Genomic DNA, 19,213 nt, shown 5'->3' with positions numbered 1-19,213 from the left:
GTATTTGGTTTGATTTGCTCTGGTCTTGTACAATTTTTTAGTACTAAATAGATATATACTGGTTTTGAAAATTTAAGAATCGATATCAAACCAATTCATTATCAAAACTGGAACTTCCGATGTCAATTTGGTCCTGTCAAGTTTTTTCGATTTTACGGATTATCTATGCTAGTAATAATTTGATGTTTACATATATACTAAACTATTAGTCTATAATATATTTATATACATTATATATATATTAAAAGTAAGTTTATATTAATAACTTGATATTAATGTTTATGTTTAAGATTAAAATTTATATGTTATATCAAATATTATATTAAAAATTATAAGATTAATTTTATGTTATAAGAATAATAGACTTTGAGAAGATTAGAATTTCATGTTATATTAATTAGCATCTTAACATATAATATATATAATATAATCCAAAAAATTATATATAATATAAAAAAATTATAATATATATATAAGTTCAGTTCGGTTTAAACTGGTTTTCAAAATATGAAAACCGATATTGCGTCAATCTAGGACCAGTTTCGATTTATAAGAACTGGTACCGTACTAACCCGCTTACAAACAGGACCGAACCTCTGGTCCGGTTCAACTGGTTTTTGATTTTTTTTACACCCCTAGACCTACATGAAAATTAAAAAGATTAATGATATACACCACTTTTTTTTTTCAATAGAACACACAAGACTTTAACTTAACTTTTTAAAAAAGGTAAAGAGAGAAAGAGATCTACAGAGAGAAAAAAACGCACGACACATCTGGCCTTGTTTATTATGCCTCCACCATCAGTATTTTAATTCGAAAATAATTTGTATAGTTTTAAAACGCAAGACCATGCACTCATTTTAAAAAATTTCACAAATTTGAGATCTATATATAAAAGAATTTATTTTTAATAGTGAACTCCCATTTTTTTTAAAAAAAAAAAAAAAAGAATGCACACGCATATATACCTAAAATCCATTAATTAACATTACTAATTTTATTTTCCAACCTCAGTTTTGTGTCTGCTAGCTCGGCATGCATGTCAGCTCCCAATGTAAGCAAATCTCATGCGTACGAGGCATAACAGCTAATTAATGTGATAATATCGATCATTTCTTTAAAAAATATTGAATTTTTTATTTGAATTTTAAGTTATACATAAGTTGCCTCTATTAGAAACAGACTTCTAAAAAACTTTATATATATATATATATATATCATTATTCAGGACTGAAATGTGATGATTCCAACATTTAAGACGTAATTAGAAATTCTTATAAAGTTTGGGGATGAAAAAGTTGAAAGGCACATAAGCTACTATCTCCGTTAATGGCAGGGAGTGCAAAGTGACATGATTGAAGTATGAATTTAAGGTGCTAAGTATTGATAAAAGCGTAGTTTGGAGGTGCATGTCTTCATAAATTGAGATGACTGACATGATCTACCCAAAAAATCTTGGGACTATAATATCATAGCCAAAAAAGTTTCATCCCCCACCAGTGATATATATCTCCTCTGGGAATCCCTTTCGTTTGTATACTTGTTGAAACTTGATTGCTTTGGTTTTGATTCCCTATTCATGCAAGCTCACAGCTTTAGTATGAACTTACAGAACCCTGGAAATTCTGTGAGATAATAGGAAATTCTAAGGACAGATGACAGCAATTACCCTTCTAAAGCTATATATAATGTGAATAGAATCAGTACTGTTCCTGAGTGATTATTTTCTAATGCATGCTGCTTTATGCATCCAGTCTTTATAGAAGGAAATTATGGATGCCCGTTGCCTCCCTTTCATGAGACTGATATTCTTTTAATTTCCTCTTTGCTTCCAGATATATGTAATGGTGGAGCCTAAGAGGAAGAGAACAATGAGATGCACATTCCTTTCCGCTCTAGTTTTGATTTGTGCAGCTTTATTGATCATAGGAAGTGCATTTGCAGTCACAGAATATAAAGAGGTAGCATGTACTTTCAACTCAGTCATTACTACTATTTATATGTGATCATTTGAGTTTTTCTATACTGAAAACACACTGATTCATTTAGTTTGATCTCTTGGCGCAGAGGTATCTTATAATTGAAATTAGGTCTGAACTACAGTTTTGTCAGCATTGTTTTCTTAACTATGCTTACAAATAAACTTGACATTTTCATTCATATCTTCTCTGAAAATGCTATATAAGTGCACCTTAAACAAAAGAATACATGATGGACTCTATATGAAACCATCTTAATCTTGTGCACAATTTTATAGGCCCAAGAAGGGCAATTTACAAATTTGAAGTAATAATGAGAGCCTTATTGGCACAGAGGTTTTCGCCTTGGGGATGGGTTGATGCTGTGCAGAGTGTTAGAATCGAAGTGGATGCTATACAGAGTACAAGATCTAAGATGTCTGAGGTATGTTGCTAACTCTCAAAAGCCAAATAGATGCATGATTTGTTCCTTCTTCCAGTATGTAATGATCAACTTTTATACTCTTATGTTGATTCCTGTTTGTATTCAGACTGAATGCAATCACCAAGGAAGTGAACCACTACCCAAGGGAATCGTTTCCAAGACTTCTGACTTGGAAATGCGACCACTAGGGGGGCCCCTGGATAAAAAGGTGCGTCAACTTTTAGGTGTAGGTTTCAGTGGTAGTGTGCCATTCCAGGCAGTGTCACTTGGTCGTTTTACTAAAGAACCTTGCAGTTTTTACTTTCTTGTTCAATGACTTCTGATTTTAGTTGATTGTTGGTCACATTTTATTTTCTATCAAGCATTTTTAATACCCATGATTTGTTAATCATCCCTTAATGTTATCTGAACTTTGCTTATTTGACTTACAATTGAGTCTGGAGTCTTTTATTGTCCAAATTATGCGATTTGTCCATCAATTTATGTACAATGCTACTTCTGTTCAGAACTCGAAGTCATTCGCGAACTTGTTGGCCATTGCAGCTGGCATCAAGCAAAAGGAAAGTGTGAATAAAATTGTAAAGAAGGTGAAAATTCAACTTCCATGCCCTCGTTACATCTGTTTTCTGTGGTATCATTGGATTTAATTTCTCTTTTCACAAATGAATTACAGTTTCTGCCAAATGATTTCGTCGTGATGCTTTTCCATTATGATGGCAATGTGGACGATTGGAAAGATTTAGACTGGAGCAATCATGCCATACATGTTTCTGCAATTAATCAAACCAAGTGGTAATATTTATTTGATACCAGTTAGTGCTAATATATATGTATACTTATTCAGATAAGTCTAGTCCATCCTCACTAACTCATATAGCTTCTTCTTTTTTTCCATGAATTAGGTGGTTTGCCAAGCGTTTCTTACATCCTGATATTGTGTCTAACTATGCCTACATCTTCCTCTGGGATGAAGATCTTGGAGTTGACCATTTTCATGTTGGAAGGTCAGTAAGCTTGATTATGAGTTTGTATATGCGTATAACTGAATATGCTTTTTTGTAAATATACTTTGTATATAGGATGATGTTTCTGTTGTGTCTGTTCATGTATGCATTTATGAACAGATAATGTGATGGTTTCTCTTGCAAAATATGGATTGCCAAAGAATTTACAGAGTGTGTATTGGAATTTTCAAGTGAAACATTTGAAGTTTGAGTTTTTGTGCCTTAATTTCTTCCATGCAGGTATCTTAGAATTATTAAAGAAGAAGGGCTTGAGATATCACAGCCAGCTCTTGATCCTAGTGTATCAGAGGTTCATCATCTTCTCACAGCAAGAGACAGAACATCAAAAGTACACAGGTTATATCTCTTTTACAAGAAAGTAATGTTGTAGAGTGAGTAACTCTATAACTTTTGCAGAATTTGAGCGCAGTTGCCATCTATATGGAGTTCAATTGCAATATCTTCATGACTAATATCTGTATCTGTTGCCATATGTTTTAAATTTGTTTACCTACAGTAGCTTGTCACAAACTATTTGACTTCAATGAATGTGAATTTCTCAGTTCTGTTGTTTCTTATTCGAAATCTATTTTGTGGTTGCTATTGCATTGGTTAACAGGAGGACATACAAGTTTATTGGAAGAACACAGTGCGATGAAAACAGCACAGATCCTCCATGCACAGGGTAGAAAACTTACACACAGATCATTTTCCAGTTGATAGTTTTCTAACATGACAAACATATACATAAACATATTTACATATGGATGTATTTTGCTGTCAATTCTTCATTGTGAAAGTACGTATTTGGTTGCTGATGTATATGACAGATGGGTTGAAATGATGGCTCCTGTTTTCTCAAAAGCATCCTGGCAGTGTGCTTGGCATATGATTCAGGTTGGTCATCTTTTACATAAATTTTTCAGAGGCTATTAAAAAACTACATGAATAGTGGAATTAAATAATTAGACATTGGAGCAGAGTATAATCAGAGAGAATGTCTTGGTTACTACTTACTAGTTTATCCACCATTTTCCAATGCCTGCCTGTAGGCATGACTCTAACCCCGCCGCCGCCAAGTATAGGGTGGTGGGTGGAAGCTCTTGGCTTCAAATTCATTTCCACGAGATGTCTGAATTAAATTACTAAGAAACAAAACAAAAAGAATAAGAAAAAAGAAGAAAGGAGTGATGACTAGTTTTCACACTCCACTTTTCAGAATCATGCTTTATAGTTGATTATAGAGGTGAGAATGGATTTGCATGCCACTTTATGTCATTAAAGAACTTGAACAGTTGGATAGAAGATTTAAGCATTCCTTTCTTATCAGTTTGGATGGACCAATTGTAACCTGAATTTGAACTATCAAATTACATTATTAATAGCTTCTCTAAGATGAATTGAACTAGGGCTTCACTAAGATTCGCCGCTAATATATATTTTCCCTCTCCTCTTCTTTTTCCCCCCTAATGTTTTTACAGAATGACTTAGTTCATGCATGGGGCTTGGATTTTCAGCTTGGTTACTGTGCTCAGGTAATTTTTGCATCCTGTAAGTATAAAGATAATTTCAATTTGTTATGTGCATTAACATATGTGCAAAGCATTCCTTAACAGGGTGATCGGTCTAAGAATATTGGAATAGTTGATTCCGAGTACATTGTACATTATGGTCTTCCTACATTGGGGGCTTCAGAGTCAAACAAGGTTAGAATTTTTTTTTTACTATTACTGCAAAATAACAAAGCCAATCCCATAGTAGTTCCTATAGGAGGAATTTTTAACCTTCAAGAATACTTTCTGCACATGGAAAGTTAATTCCTACACAAAGAAATTCTCATTTTACATCTTTAATGATATGTTGTTCCTCACAACTTCCACCCATGATATTTTCATCTCCATTTATTTCTTTTACAGCAACTTCAATAAAATAATCGTTTCCTTTGCTGTTTCCAAACTACAAAATTTGATTATATATCATTCAATCAAATTTGTAATAAATTTGATCATCATCATCATCATCATCTCTCTCTCTCTCTCTCTCTCTCACCCCCAATACATTTATTTACTATCTCTAACTAATGATTATCATTGATGAAGAAAATTCTTGGGAGACCTAACCGAGCTTCCCAAAATATGAGCGCGCATGGTGCAGGACAATTGGTATTTAATCAAATTCTAATATGCCACTCATTAGATTTTTTAGGTTTCTGAACTTATATTCATCAGTACTAAGCAGCTTTGAATTTGCAGGCCACATCATTGCTGCATCAATCTGGTGGTAGAGCTGCGGTAAGCCCCTCAGTAAATCTTGCACATACAGAAACTCCTCATTTTTCCCAAAGCCTATACAAAGGAAGCACATATTTTCTTTTTTCCAATATAATCATGATGAAGGTGTACTGTGCATTATAAGCTGTGGTTATTGGATAATGTTTTGATGCTTTTACCTTAGATGTTTAAGAGATCCAATCTAAGTATGGTGTCCTTTGATGATCCTGGCTGTTTAAGGTTATACTGGCATCATTTGATTGCTGTTCCTGTGCAGGTGAGGTACAGGTCCTATGTTGAATTGGAGATCTTCAAGAACAGATGGAAAAAAGCAGTGAAGAACGATGATTGCTGGAGTGATCCGTATAAGAAGCCACCGCGGCAAAGCAAACTCTAATCTGTATTTTTAGAAGCTGGTCCATCTCTTCATATTAAGAAGTTGATAGCTGAACACATGGTGATACATCCATTGACCTAAAATAGGGAGAAGAGTACAGTAGAGCTCCCAAATATACACAAGGCCTTTCTTCTTTACTGACCAAATACAGACAATGCTTAGAAGTTGCTGATACGGTATATATTGATGCTTAGAATTGCCATGATCATTGTTTTGTAATAATAGTATCATTATTTGTGAGAATTTGATTATTGAATACACAAATTTTCTTCAAGATAGTAAGAAGGAAAACTGAATCAGTCTCTTTCTACATTTACCACTATTTATAGTAGTACCTATCATTAATATTACCTTTTATCCTCATCCTGTTAAATTTAAAAAGACTATTGCTTGGAAATTCTGAGTATTTTTCAGTTGTAGAAGTTGCCTTATCCTGTTAAATTTAAACAGACTCAACATATATTGCATATGGATCAATGACTGAACTTGCTTCTGCTATTGGAAATAGATTCTTAGAGTACTTGTGTAACAACCTGATCCTAAGTTTAGACTATAATATAAGTGTTATGTAAATTTTTTTTCATATAGCTATAAATTTATTATATTTGTTATTATTATTATTATTATTTTATCAGATTTTATATTATTAATAAAGTGTAATTTTAATAGATTTATTATCGTATCATTATTATTATTACTATTCATATTTTACTGTTATTAGGATAACTCATATTTTAAGTTCCACGTTTTCCCTCCTCTCTGCCCCGCACGTCTTCACTGCGCATGCATGTCTCTTTTCTCTAGGGTTTTTATCAGTTGCTCCCTATATATATGCGTTACACACTTCACGCAACACGAAGAAGGAAAACTCATGCACTCGTCAAAAACTTCCCCACGTCTCAACCCTGTTCTATGCTCCTCAAAACAGAGCACCCAAACTAGGTGCTGCCGCAAAGTTGCATCGAGAACCATAGAGTAGCCCAGCTTCGAACCCACACGGCACCACCACCACCACTTTCAGATCACGTCAATGCCACTACCGGCCACCTTAGAAGATATTGGACCACCCTCAGCCGCCAAAGCATGCCGCAGCAGCGACGGACATGAAGGCCAAAGCCTCTGTTTTTCGCTTCCACTGTAGCCACCTAGAGGGACGTCGAACCACCTCCTGGCCACCACAGAAAGAGCCGACCAGCCCAACCCCGTCGTACCCACTCCCTTCCGGTAAGCCCATGACTGCCGCCAGCCTCCTCTCCCTCTCGGTAGTTTTCGGTTGATTTCGGTTAGCATAGTTCTCTCTCTAAACTCTCTCTCTCTCTCTCTTCCTCACTCGGTGTCGCACCACCATAGGAAAACCCCCAGACGCGTCGCCGGTCACTCCTAGACCCCCGGAGCCGCCGTCGCACTCAGCCTCTCTCGGTGAGTCTTCCTTTCGCAGAATCTCTCTCTCCCTCTCAAACTCTCTGTTTTCCTTGTGATTAAGCCCATGTGTTTCGGTTCTTGAAGAACCCGTGAGTTTTTTTATGGGCCTTTGGGCTTTAGGCCCTTTTGCGCTTGTGTTGAGCTCATTTTGTTGGGCTCATGTAGTACAGTATTATTATGTTATGGCCAGGTTGTATGGTTTACAGAAGCTATTTTAATTATTTTAAATGGATTTGTATTTTAATTTATATTTTATTTTATTTTATTTCAACAACTGTTTACTAATTTTATTGGGCTTAACATTTTAAAAGTCAGTTTTCTTAAATAAATATATTAGTCAAAGGCTATTTTATAAAGATGTTTTGCGAGTATTTTGTTAATATTCCTTTATCTATTTAGTAGAATTTAATAAAATTATTATGTTAAGAATTTAAAAAAATTGTGATGTTAAGAATATTTAATAGAATTTATTAGGTTTCTTATAAGATTTAATAATTATGTTAAGAAATAAAACTTAGTTTAAGAATTTAAGTTTTATGAGTTATTTTAAAATAACTAGAGTATTCTTCTAAATTATAAATAAGTATTTTAAGTAATTTAGATACTAGGATTTATTGATATGTTTAACACTATCTTTTAGATTATGGAGTTTAATTAAGTAAAATATTAGTACTTATGTGTTTCCAAACAAATTTAGTGATAGTTATTATTTCATATAGGTCTCAAGTTACGAAATGTTATTCAAGAAGAAACGCAGCGAAATAAGAAATTTGATCACAAATTAGGATCATCACAGTTCAGTTTATAGATAATTATTATTCAAGCCAGTTCATTTCCAGCCATTTATTTATGAACCACTCATGTCATATATAAACATGTCATCTAGCATAGCATACAATCATGTCATTTCGCATCATGTTTAAATTCAAAAATTATGATTATGTATGTAATATGTCATGCATCCCATGTGTATAAGACACGTAAGCCATCTTAAATTCAAGTGAAAGATAAGATCAGATCAGTTAATAAGATGACGATTCAGATGCATGGTACCAATGCAGTTCAGTTTTAGGGTGGATGTGCAAGTCACGAACTCAGTCGTGGTCCACTATAGTATGCCAGAATACTATCAGCTGCTCCCCTTGCGGTAGCGGGATGTGGGGCCAATGCACAACCTCGCACACAGGATTAAGTGTGTTAGCCAGTCAGATAAATCAGTTAAAATAGTCATGCATAACACAATCATCAGTATGAATAGTCATGAATTTAAACTCTCAGCATGAAAGTGTTTATGAAAACCTTATGTTTAGTATATTTACGTTGTGATGGATTTCTTGCTGAGTTTTCGACTCATTTTTGTTTGTTTTCATATTTTTAACCACCCAGGTGAGAATGATGAATACGAGCAGGCAGGTTAGGAATAGAAAGAACATTAAATTTTAGTTTAGACTTTCTAAAATAAAACATGCTTTTATGACACGAGTTTTGTTCAGTTTATTTCATTTAAATTTTTGGAAGACATTTTATTAGACATTTTCTACAAAATAAAATCTCTAATTTCATTTATGAAATTTGAGATTTCTTGTCGAATTTCTTTTTATGAAAGGTACGTGACACTCCTAACCTACAAGAATGAGATGTTACAACTTGAGACAATTTCAATGGATGTATGCATAAATATATGTGTATGCATATGTGCATTTAGAGGAAAGAGAACAAGCTTCAGAAAACATAATGCAAGAAATTGCAGGCATCTTAAGATCTTTTTCGACCAAGTTCTTTTAATTAATCCCAATCAACAAATCTGAACTGTTGTTTTGGTAAAGAGTAGTAATAAATATACAACACTTTACATTATATGTTTTACAATATATTATAAAATAAATATATTTTTATAAAATGATGTTAGTTTTATAAGATATTTTATAAAAATATCCATTTTTTTAAAATATTATTGTATAAAATGTTATATAAAATATTGTGTATTTATCATTTTTCTTTGACAAATGACTTGTGAAACTCGAGGCATTGGACTCAGTCATTCACTCACTCAAAACTTCAACCATGGCTCGGTACCATTCACCTCTTTATAAAGCATTATGTTTTTATATATTAGTAAGCAAACAAGCACAAAACTTAACTGACGTTGAAATCTGTTGTCCTTTCTCGTCTCAACATCTGTTTCTTGATGGTATAGGGAATCAGTGTTAGCCAAATTGAAGTGACAAGTAAAATCTTGACGAGCATCTCGAATAATATTCTATATCAAGAGTTCGAAACTCCATTTGTAAACTAATCCGTGGGACTGTTCCAAGCCCAGCCGTTTGAATAGTGATAATATTTTATCTCATTATTATAATTTTCATAAATTTTTATATAAAATATAATAAATAATTCAATATTTTCAAATCTCAAAATAATAATAATATTAAAAAATAATATTCTAACAATATTTTATTCAACTGTTAACTTTCATCTCAACTCATCTATCTCAACTCACTATATAAACTAAACCCATGTACCAAAGATTGGAAATCTTCATCACCATCATCCACCATGCTCTCCCCATTGCGACCTCTACCCAATCTAGAAGCTCTTCCTTCTTTTAAACCTCACAGATTGTGAGGATCACCACCATTTGACTAGAAGAAAAATTGCAAAAGTAAAGGAGCTGGGGTTATATTATAATAAAGCATTTCTTTGTGGCTAAAGTATTAAATCACCGCCCACAAACTGACATAGTTTCATATGATACGTTTAATCTACTTTATAATAAAAATAAGTTTACAATTTAAAATCATGTCAGTTTGTAAATTTACTTTTATAAGATCTATTTGTAGCTAAAAAAACATTTCTCTTATAAATCAACTTAAAGTTCTCTTTTATTTACTTAGGTTGGCTCTTTTTATCTTATAAACTGTAAACACATGCACGAGTAGGGCAAAGAAACAACACCTCGCCCTTTCCATCAATATCCTCTTCTCAAATTCTAGGATCTCTCTCCCCCCATATATCAATGTTTGGCACACATCTCCTAGTGTCCTTCTTGCTATATCACAACTAGCAAACTCAGAAATCTACTCAAGTTTCCATGACTATGCTTTTATGTGGGTTACGTTTGATCAAATTGAAAATTTTCGTAATTTCGAGTAATCTCCCAACTGCATCAACACCCACTACTTATCCCCTAAATTCATATAAATGGATTTTTGTGTACATTTGGAGGTTTGGCTCAAGTGATTATTTTCGTACTTTCAATTCAAATCAAGATCTTATAGAGTTTTTATTCAAATTTTAAGATTTGAAAAGACAACAAAAAAACATATAAAGTGAGTCCAATAACATTTATCGAGCCTTTAATGTTAGGCTTAAGCCCTGTTTGGATAGTACAAGTATTTCATCTCATCATTACAATTTTTTTAAATTTACACATAAATATAATAAACAATTCAATTTTTTTAAATCTCAAAATAATAATAATATTCTAACAATATTTTATTAAACTTTCAACTTTTGTCTAAAAATATTGCATCTCATTTCACAATCCAAACCGTAACTATAGTTTAACCCTTAATACTCGATTTGAAAATTTTAGGTACCTTTTTCTAAAATTTATCCACCTTATTTTTATTTTAAAATAAAATAAAATTAAAAAGTTTTATCTCCACAAGTTGAGCCCAAAGTTTGTGGGTTTTGGGCCTTGTGGCGGCGCTCTAAGTTAAATGAAGCCCACGCCCATTTTTTCACGTTGATCTTTTTTCTGTGTTATCTGTTATAAACAATCGAGTAAAGCCAGAAGCGGCAGAACACTCGCACATCCGCCATTTTCGTACGTTAGAAAGAAGGTATTAAGTTTCTCACACCCTTTGCTTAGAATATACATATTTGCAAACTGGGTTACTGTATGAATGCTTTTCTGTTTTTTTTTTTTTTTTAATTTTCTTTATCTTTTCCTCAGGACGATGGGGGAATGAATTGGTTCTTCTCTATTTTGTACTTCAATGAAATATGCAAATATGAAATTTGCTTCAACCATTGAACTTTATACTGATATATTTTCTTGATTCCTTTTCTGGGTCTTCTTTTTTGTAGAAATGTCTTGAAAAACTTGGTTATAATTTTTCATTGAGATATATTCAAGAGAAGCATAAAGGAAATGCTGCTGGCAAAAGCTCCTCCAACTCCAGTCACTGTACACTTGAGCCACAAACCTAAATTCAGATTCCTTGAAACGAACTGGAAGTCATCCCCCAACCGCCATGAGAGCGGGTTCAGATTGGTTGTTAGAGCTGGGTATAGGCGCACACCGATGGAAAACCCTGGAGCTTATCAGCTGATCGATGATGACACAGGCGAAAAGTTCATTGTTTGGGGAGGAAGCGATGAAGATCATCATCATGAGTCTCCTATTCCTTCTAAGGACGTTCTCTCTTGGAACCCCTCTACTGCTCCCACCACGGTTCCCATTTCAAATCAAAATGAGCGGTACAATAATTTAAATGATGCCAGAAATACGGAGGCTTCCGTCAATAGTAATACTGCTAGTGAAGGTGTTCTTTGTTTCCCCTTCTTTTTTTTTTTTTCCTGAATTCTGCTTTATGATTCAATTTCTTGCTCCTTACACTTTCTTTATTTTCAAAACATGGGTATAATAGTTATGACACAGAACAGTATTCTTAAACATTTAACCCCGACCTAGAGATTACCTCAATTTATGCCTAGGCTGACAAGCCGGACGTTAGAATTCAGTATCTCAACTTATACTTTCATGTAAAATTACTTCATATGTTGGCAATTGAGTTGAATTGATCTCATTTGAACAGAGCCCAATGGAATTTATTTAGATACTGAATTCTCATTTTTTTGGAAAAAAAAATTGCGTCATCCTGCATAAACGATTAACATCTGTCAGCATCCCATGGTCACTCTTGTTCAAACTTTCTAGAGGCATGTATTTATTTCCAATGTCATGGGCATGCCTTTCTAGCTTTAAAGAAAAATGCTGAGATGAAGAGCTAATTCTTAATAAAGCTTTAGTAATTAAGAGTAAGGTCTAAATTTTCTCTCATTCTATTTGCCAAGGAAAACATTTGTGGATTAGATAAGCATGCAAATCATGAGACTACTGGGTGGTGACTAGCGAGGAGTGGCTTGATACATTTTACTTGGGCTCAAATGCACTGTGTGAGCTGTGAAGAAGAGGGCTTCTATGTAGTTTTGACTTTTGTCCTGATTGAAATCATTTCTTGCATTTGGTCTCAAAATGAATTGAACTTATTGGTCTTGTGTTCCAAATTTCTCATTTTGAAATAATTCAATTGTAATTGGATTGTTACCTCATCTAAAGGAAGGGCTACAAAAAGGCTGAATGATTTAATTTTCTCAAACATGTGCATTAATCTAGGAAATCATTCCTTTGAACTCGTGATTTACTTTTCATTTTTTGACATCTAACACAAAATACCTGTAGGTTGTCCCCCGACATGTACCATATTGATATTTGTGGAATAAATCCTATAATTTCCCTTAAAATCACCATTTATTTGTTTGATATGATTTTCAGATTGTTTCTTATGTTTTACACCCATTGTGTCACAGCTATTATAACTAATGATTCCCTAACAGCACGTGCCAGGGGTTTTGCTGCAAATTTTGGAAGATTAAAAGCACAGAGAGTGCGAGCTCTAGTAAAAAATACTTCTCAGATAAAGCAAGATGTGACAGAAAATGACGACAAAATTACTTATAAAAAAAAAGAAAATGACGACAAAATCTTTGTAGAAGATAGTTCATTTGGTAAGCATGTCATTTCACATCCTAAACAGGAACGTATTGGGAGAAAGAATAAAGAAATTGCCTTCAGAAATAGAGGAAGAGTTCCAGGAGCCTCCCAATCCCAAGAAACCAGTGACATGATGCAAATAACAGGGACAGCAGACAATTTTGATCATTCTCCAAAACATGGTTTTGAACCACACTTAGAGAATCTAAACACACCGGGTAAACCTAACAAATCAGATACTAAAACTCAGATATCAGATATTTCAGTGCCAAGAGGTTCTGCTCGGAACCTAAGAGGTTGGGGCAGTGCAGGGTCCATAGATAACTATCAATCTGAAGACATTCTAAAGCGAATGAGGAAATTGTCTACTGGCAGGGTGGACTTTTTCAGTAAAAAATCATTTGGAGAATTGGGCTGCAGTGAATTTATGATTGAATCTTTAAGAGGGTTACGTTTCTCGCGCCCTTCACATATACAGGTATCTCAACATCACGACATCTTTGACTGAATTAAATATCATATGATATAAAATGTGTAAATTATTTTCATTAAAAAATTATCCGGGCCCTCAATTTGGGTCCCATCAGATTCCAGATTTTTCCATTCAAAATGTTTGCTTGCAAACCTAATAGTTTATTGTCAATGATCTGGTCTATGTATTAGTTTTGTGATCTACCTGGATCTTTCACAATTTTGGTGGTTATAGTTTGGAAGGGTCTCATTGGGTGTCTCCTACCTTGTCCTTCAATACTCGGTAAAAGCTATCCACTTCCAATGGGAAACTATCACCCCTCTCTTTTCCCCACCCTTTCCAGAGGGAAAAAGAACAGAAGGAAACCATCACCCCTCTCTTTAACACACATGAATACCGTTATGACCTACCCATCTCTGTGAGTTATTCATATTCCCAGTGTGGGACAGGGGTGTTACACTAACAGTTTTACGGCTTGTTTACTGTATTGAATGCTGATACATGTGCTGATAAGCATATTGCATTCCAGTTTCGGGGATGCTGTCATGTGAGACATCTTGCATGCATTTGGATTGAAAAGCATACCTATGTTATCGTGACAACCTTTTGCTTTTAATTCAAGCAACTGGGTACCTTACATTTAGTTTGTTACCCTAGTTCCTATTATTGTTAATGCACAAGTTTCCTAAAACATATGTAAATACTCGGACTACAGCTTAGTTGAATTGAGTTGTATATGACATTTTAATATAGTGGACTATGAACTTTTTATCATTCAAACTATACAAAGATGTTGCCTAAATCAAGTTTTCTTATCTTCTAAACCTCATAATTGTATAAAGAAGCTTATTAACCTTAATGTTGAACACAACTTATGCCCATGTGGAACATTTTTAAAAACAGGCCATGGCATTTCCATTTGTTATTGAGGGAAATAGCTGTATCATAGCTGACCAAAGTGGATCGGGAAAGACATTGGCTTATCTTGCACCAATAATTCAGCGTCTGAGGCAAGAAGAACTTCAAGAACTTAGCAAAACCTCGTCACAAAGTCCTCGAGTTGTTATCATCGTACCAACTGCCGAGTTGGCTTCCCAGGTCAGGTGCTATTGTGCTCAACTCATGTCAGCATACTGCTTTGCTGTATCATTTTTGCTTTTTTAATTTTCATAAGTTGTTTAGTTTTTTTTTATTCTTAATTTCTGCACATTGTTGTTTAGTGGCTGCTGACCAACTATTGCATGGTTTCTTGCCATTTCTTCAATTTGCTTGACCTTGTCTCCCGGTGGAAGAAAGATGCACTACTACATGTTGCACATGAAATTTTTTTGTTGTTGCACCTTTTTAGTTGTATTCACTACCACAATCTTATGGACCACTAGAACATTACTGGCTGACAATATACTTAATCCCGAAGGAAAGAAACTTGCAAATTGTAAATTTATAGAAGCAAAACCAGAACATCAGCATAACTTTTGTTATTGTAGTAGTCTGACAAAATCTTGAAGGAAAGAAGCACGCAAATTGTAAGTTTATAGACATGAAACAGAACATAAACTTAACTTTGTTAATACTAGATATATTTATAATCTCATTGGACTTTCTTGCAGTTTTTATTCTTGGACTTATTGGGGTATTTATCTTCTCCAATAAATAAGTGAATAGGTGTAGTTAAAGTTGATAGGACTGCTTGGATGAGTGAGAAACACAGCACATGGGATGAAGAAACTACAAAAGTTGTCTGTATAATATTTGTTGATTGAATGCCTGGTACTTACCAAAAACGAGGAAAAATTGTCCTAGGTAGGGCAGAATTGTGATCTGGAGGTCATGAAGATATAGGGACCAAAAGATATTTGGGTTTTTTTTTTTTTTTTTATTTCAAGACAGTGTATTTCGTCCTTTATTGAGATATACTCAGAGAAATCATTTGGTATAGATATCCAGATGCAATATAACTGTGAAATACAATGGTACTTGGTTGTAAATGTGTCGACATATCGGTTTGATGATGTAGAATCTCTAATCACATCCTTTAGCAGTGTATTTATAATATCCACCCTCTGTACTTGACTATGCCTATTTACTTGTCAATAAAATTTTCTTAGTACTTATAAATATATATATATATATATATATATACACCCTGATTTTTTTTACTTAGAAAAAAAAAAAATATATATATATATATATATATATAATATACACCCTGATTTTGAGCACTTCTGATTTGTATGAACCCTTCACTTTTTTTAATATGAAACTTTCATTTCTGTAATCACTTCCTTCAAATTATACTCTTGTTCTCATTCATCCCTCTCAAGATGTTAACCTTTTAATTTGATGAGAACTTCTGCAGGTTTTGCATAATTGCAGAGCAATCTCAAAATCTGGGGTTCCATTCAAATCTATGGTTGTGACTGGTGGTTTTCGACAGAGAACTCAATTGGAAAATCTAAAACAGGGTGTTGATGTTCTAATTGCAACGCCTGGTCGTTTTATGTTTCTGATTAAAGAAGGCTTCTTGCAGTTAATAAACCTAAGAAGGTAACTAAGTTTTCATTTGATTAGCAACATATTTGTATGATAACCGCACCTATTTTTGCAATTTTACAAACTGCAACATATTTGTTTGTTGGGAACTCCGACTTGTGACCTTTCAAATGGTCTTTACCAGCCCATTTTAGTCATACTGTGCGTGTGAAAGTAAATCTACTTGCATGCCACAGCTATTTTTACGCAATATTGAGCCACTGTTAAAAATAATTGAAACTTTGTGTTGCAGTGCTGTGTTGGATGAGGTCGACATACTCTTTAATGATGAGGATTTTGAAGTAGCACTGAAAAGTTTGATAGATTCTTCACCTGTTACCGCACAATATCTATTTGTGACTGCAACTTTGCCAAGAGACATATACAACAAACTAGTTGAAATATTTCCTGATTGTGAAGTGATCATGGGGCCTGGTATGCATCGTATAAGCCCTGGCCTTGAAGAGGTTGGTTTCAAGTGTTTTCCCCCTTTTTCTTTTTTTTAGGCTAAACTTAGTTTGGTTCCCGCCAAGTTTACGTGGGTTGTCAATTTGGTCCCTCTAGTCCTAATTTGAGCAATGTTAACTACCTATCAAAAAAACAATTTGAGCAGTGTGAACCCTAAAGTCTCAGATTGTGGTCAATTTTGTCCTTCATCCATTTTCATCACTCAAATGCATTACATATTGCATGAACTACTTGTAATTGTTTAAACAACAGAGTCCTTTAAAACAGAATTCATGGAAACAAAAGAATAACAAGAAGAGAAGAAAACAAAATAACATTCTTCCCATCTCATCTCTCTCATCCTACATGGCTACATCTGAAGCCTCGTAAGCATTGAATCTGACAATTACCAAGTTTGTTTCGTTACATCTGAAGCCTTGCAAGCATTGAAACTAACATTGATTACATCTAAAAAATTCTCTGTGATCTGTTGAAAAGGGGATATTTGAATAGGATTTGGGATGTATTATTCAAACCACCACACATTATTATCACGTTTGCTTGTATAAACGAGTTTTCAGCTTTCCCCGAAGTCATGAAACATGGGATCTCTTCCAAGACCTTTCACGAAGATATTATATAATCATTTTCAGAACAGAAACATCCTGATGCAAAGTGTCTATAGAACACTTTTCATACATATTGCTTGAAGATCAGGAATTTACTTTCATTCCTGCTGGTCCATATTTTACAGACCAGTAAAATCTTCTGCTTGCCTTAAAAATTTGGATAGCTATCATACATACATAATCAGTTCAAAGAAGATTGATTAAATAATATTAAGAACGTGATGAGGAGTCCAAGTTATTATTCTGTTGTCAGCATAGGGGCTCAGGTAAAATTCAGACGAGTCCTACAATGAGCAGCATGCACAAATCACTTCTTCATGCACCAAATATATGAAGATGTAAGCATTGAATGATAAAGGGATTTTAAACCCGCTGACAATGAATAATAATCATTAGGTTGCATGTCCAGGTTCTTGTAGACTGCAGCGGACAAGATGAGATTGAGAAAACTCCAGAAACTGCTTTTTTGCATAAGAAATCTGCTCTACTGCAGCTGGTGGAGGAAAGCCCAGTTTCCAAAACAATTATTTTCTGTAACAAGGTACATTTGATCTCTTATGTTTGAGAACTCTCTTGTATAATTCCAGTATAGTTGGCTTGCACCTCACTGTATTTTTTGCTAAATGCTTAGTTTCTAGCTCGATCAACATCTATCAAGAAAACATTGTTTTAAGAGTTTTTATAATGGATTAATTCTGTAACATGTTCTTCATAACTTTTTAAACCCGTCTGATTTATGCTAAGCTTATACCTTCTCGATTTACAGATTGAGACATGTAGAAAAGTTGAGAATGCTTTAAAGCGTCTTGACAGAAAAGGGACTCGCGTCCAAGTTCTACCCTTCCATGCTGCTATGGAACAAGAATCAAGGCTTGCAAATTTCAAGGAGTTCACCCGTAATCAGACAGATAGAGTCTCTCAGTTTTTGGTTTGCACTGATAGGTAATTTTATTTGCCTTTTATGCATATTTACCTGTATTCTACCTCCATGGCACCACTACTAGGGTCAGGTTACTAACCTTCCTATAAGATGGAAGTCATAACGTAGCAATTTTGATGCATCTGAGAATTTCCACAGAGCATCACGCGGAATTGACTTTACTGGGGTGGATCATGTTGTACTCTTTGACTTCCCACGTGATCCTAGTGAATATGTGCGTCGCGTTGGAAGAACTGCTAGAGGTGCCAGTGGGAAGGGTAAGGCATTCGTCTTCGTGGTTGGAAAGCAAGTCTCCCTTGCACGAAATATAATGGCAAGAAACCAAAAGGGTCACCCATTGCACGACCTGCCATGTACATAGTAGCTGATGAGTGAGAAAGCTGCTTGTTGAACGGGGTACTGATGCAAAAGCTGACTTTGCCATTGGAAAATAGCTGTTGATTTTAATGATCTTACTGTGGAAGAAAGTCCATGCAATTGCTTGTTTTAGATATCAGATGATGATGTTGAGATGATGATGTTGATCCCAGAATACTGTGGGAAACACAGTTTTGAATTTCTCATGTATATTTCGAGCTTGTTCTCTCAGCTAGGCATTATTTTACAAAGTTGCTATCGGATATTGTTTAAAACGAAGAGGAAAAGAAAAAGAATGTGAGATATTGCATTACTCTGCTCGTCTTTAACACAGTCTATGTGGTTAAAGTTAACCAAGTTAGCTGAATCTAGGGGTGAAATTGATCCGGTCCATTTTGGTTTTGGACAAAATTTAGAACCGAATCGGTATATACCGATTTTGCAGTTTCGAAAACTAATTACGCACCGGTACCTCCGGTTTTATCGATTCCGGTCCAGTTCGGTTTAGTTTTCTGATTTTAATAATATTAGTATTAGGGTATAAAATGTAATTAA

The 19,213-nt window shown here is 34.3% G+C and overlaps 2 protein-coding genes across 3 annotated transcripts; both read left to right on the top strand.

Moving 5' to 3' along the window:
* Positions 1–2,323: 2,323 nt before the first annotated feature.
* LOC121241489 lies at positions 2,324–6,272 on the top strand. Its single transcript, XM_041139269.1, has 13 exons — positions 2,324–2,406; positions 2,513–2,614; positions 2,922–2,993; positions 3,080–3,198; positions 3,309–3,410; positions 3,651–3,767; positions 4,030–4,095; positions 4,241–4,307; positions 4,892–4,945; positions 5,027–5,116; positions 5,495–5,572; positions 5,663–5,701; positions 5,958–6,272. Exons 1-13 carry the CDS (start codon positions 2,398–2,400, stop codon positions 6,075–6,077), a joined length of 1,035 nt encoding a protein of 344 aa, XP_040995203.1. The 5' UTR covers positions 2,324–2,397; the 3' UTR covers positions 6,078–6,272.
* Positions 6,273–11,249: 4,977 nt separating this feature from the next.
* Positions 11,250–18,889, top strand: LOC121240384 (DEAD-box ATP-dependent RNA helicase 50). Of its 2 annotated transcripts, XM_041137811.1 has the most exons (10): positions 11,250–11,344; positions 11,592–12,049; positions 13,125–13,226; positions 13,260–13,759; positions 14,657–14,851; positions 16,113–16,300; positions 16,539–16,752; positions 17,771–17,902; positions 18,128–18,303; positions 18,440–18,889. In XM_041137811.1, the coding sequence occupies exons 2-10, from the start codon at positions 11,656–11,658 to the stop codon at positions 18,660–18,662; spliced, it is 2,124 nt and encodes a 707-aa protein (XP_040993745.1). In that variant the 5' UTR covers positions 11,250–11,344; positions 11,592–11,655; the 3' UTR covers positions 18,663–18,889. The 2 variants fall into 2 exon arrangements, with proteins under 2 accessions (XP_040993745.1, XP_040993744.1); XM_041137810.1 differs by having other exon boundaries at positions 13,125–13,759.
* Positions 18,890–19,213: the final 324 nt, after the last annotated feature.

Source organism: Juglans microcarpa x Juglans regia, chromosome 7S (genome assembly GCF_004785595.1).
Source record: "Juglans microcarpa x Juglans regia isolate MS1-56 chromosome 7S, Jm3101_v1.0, whole genome shotgun sequence".
Taxonomy (NCBI): domain Eukaryota; kingdom Viridiplantae; phylum Streptophyta; class Magnoliopsida; order Fagales; family Juglandaceae; genus Juglans; species Juglans microcarpa x Juglans regia.
The sequence above is the reverse complement of the archived record's forward strand: the minus strand, read 5'-3'. Positions and strand labels throughout refer to the sequence as shown.

What these genes read in the sequence shown, in the direction of transcription:
- LOC121241489 (XM_041139269.1), top strand. An exon ending in GCAATTAATCAAACCAAGTG is followed by an intron (nt 3,199 to 3,308) that starts GTAATATTTATT and finishes TCCATGAATTAG; the next exon opens with GTGGTTTGCCAAGCGTTTCT. An exon ending in GACCATTTTCATGTTGGAAG is followed by an intron (nt 3,411 to 3,650) that starts GTCAGTAAGCTT and finishes TCTTCCATGCAG; the next exon opens with GTATCTTAGAATTATTAAAG.
- LOC121240384 (XM_041137810.1), top strand. Translation starts at nt 11,656, where the DNA reads ATGCTGCTGGCAAAAGCTCCTCCAACTCCAGTCACTGTACACTTGAGC. An exon ending in TAGTAATACTGCTAGTGAAG is followed by an intron (nt 12,050 to 13,124) that starts GTGTTCTTTGTT and finishes ATTCCCTAACAG; the next exon opens with CACGTGCCAGGGGTTTTGCT. An exon ending in CAGTTAATAAACCTAAGAAG is followed by an intron (nt 16,301 to 16,538) that starts GTAACTAAGTTT and finishes TTTGTGTTGCAG; the next exon opens with TGCTGTGTTGGATGAGGTCG.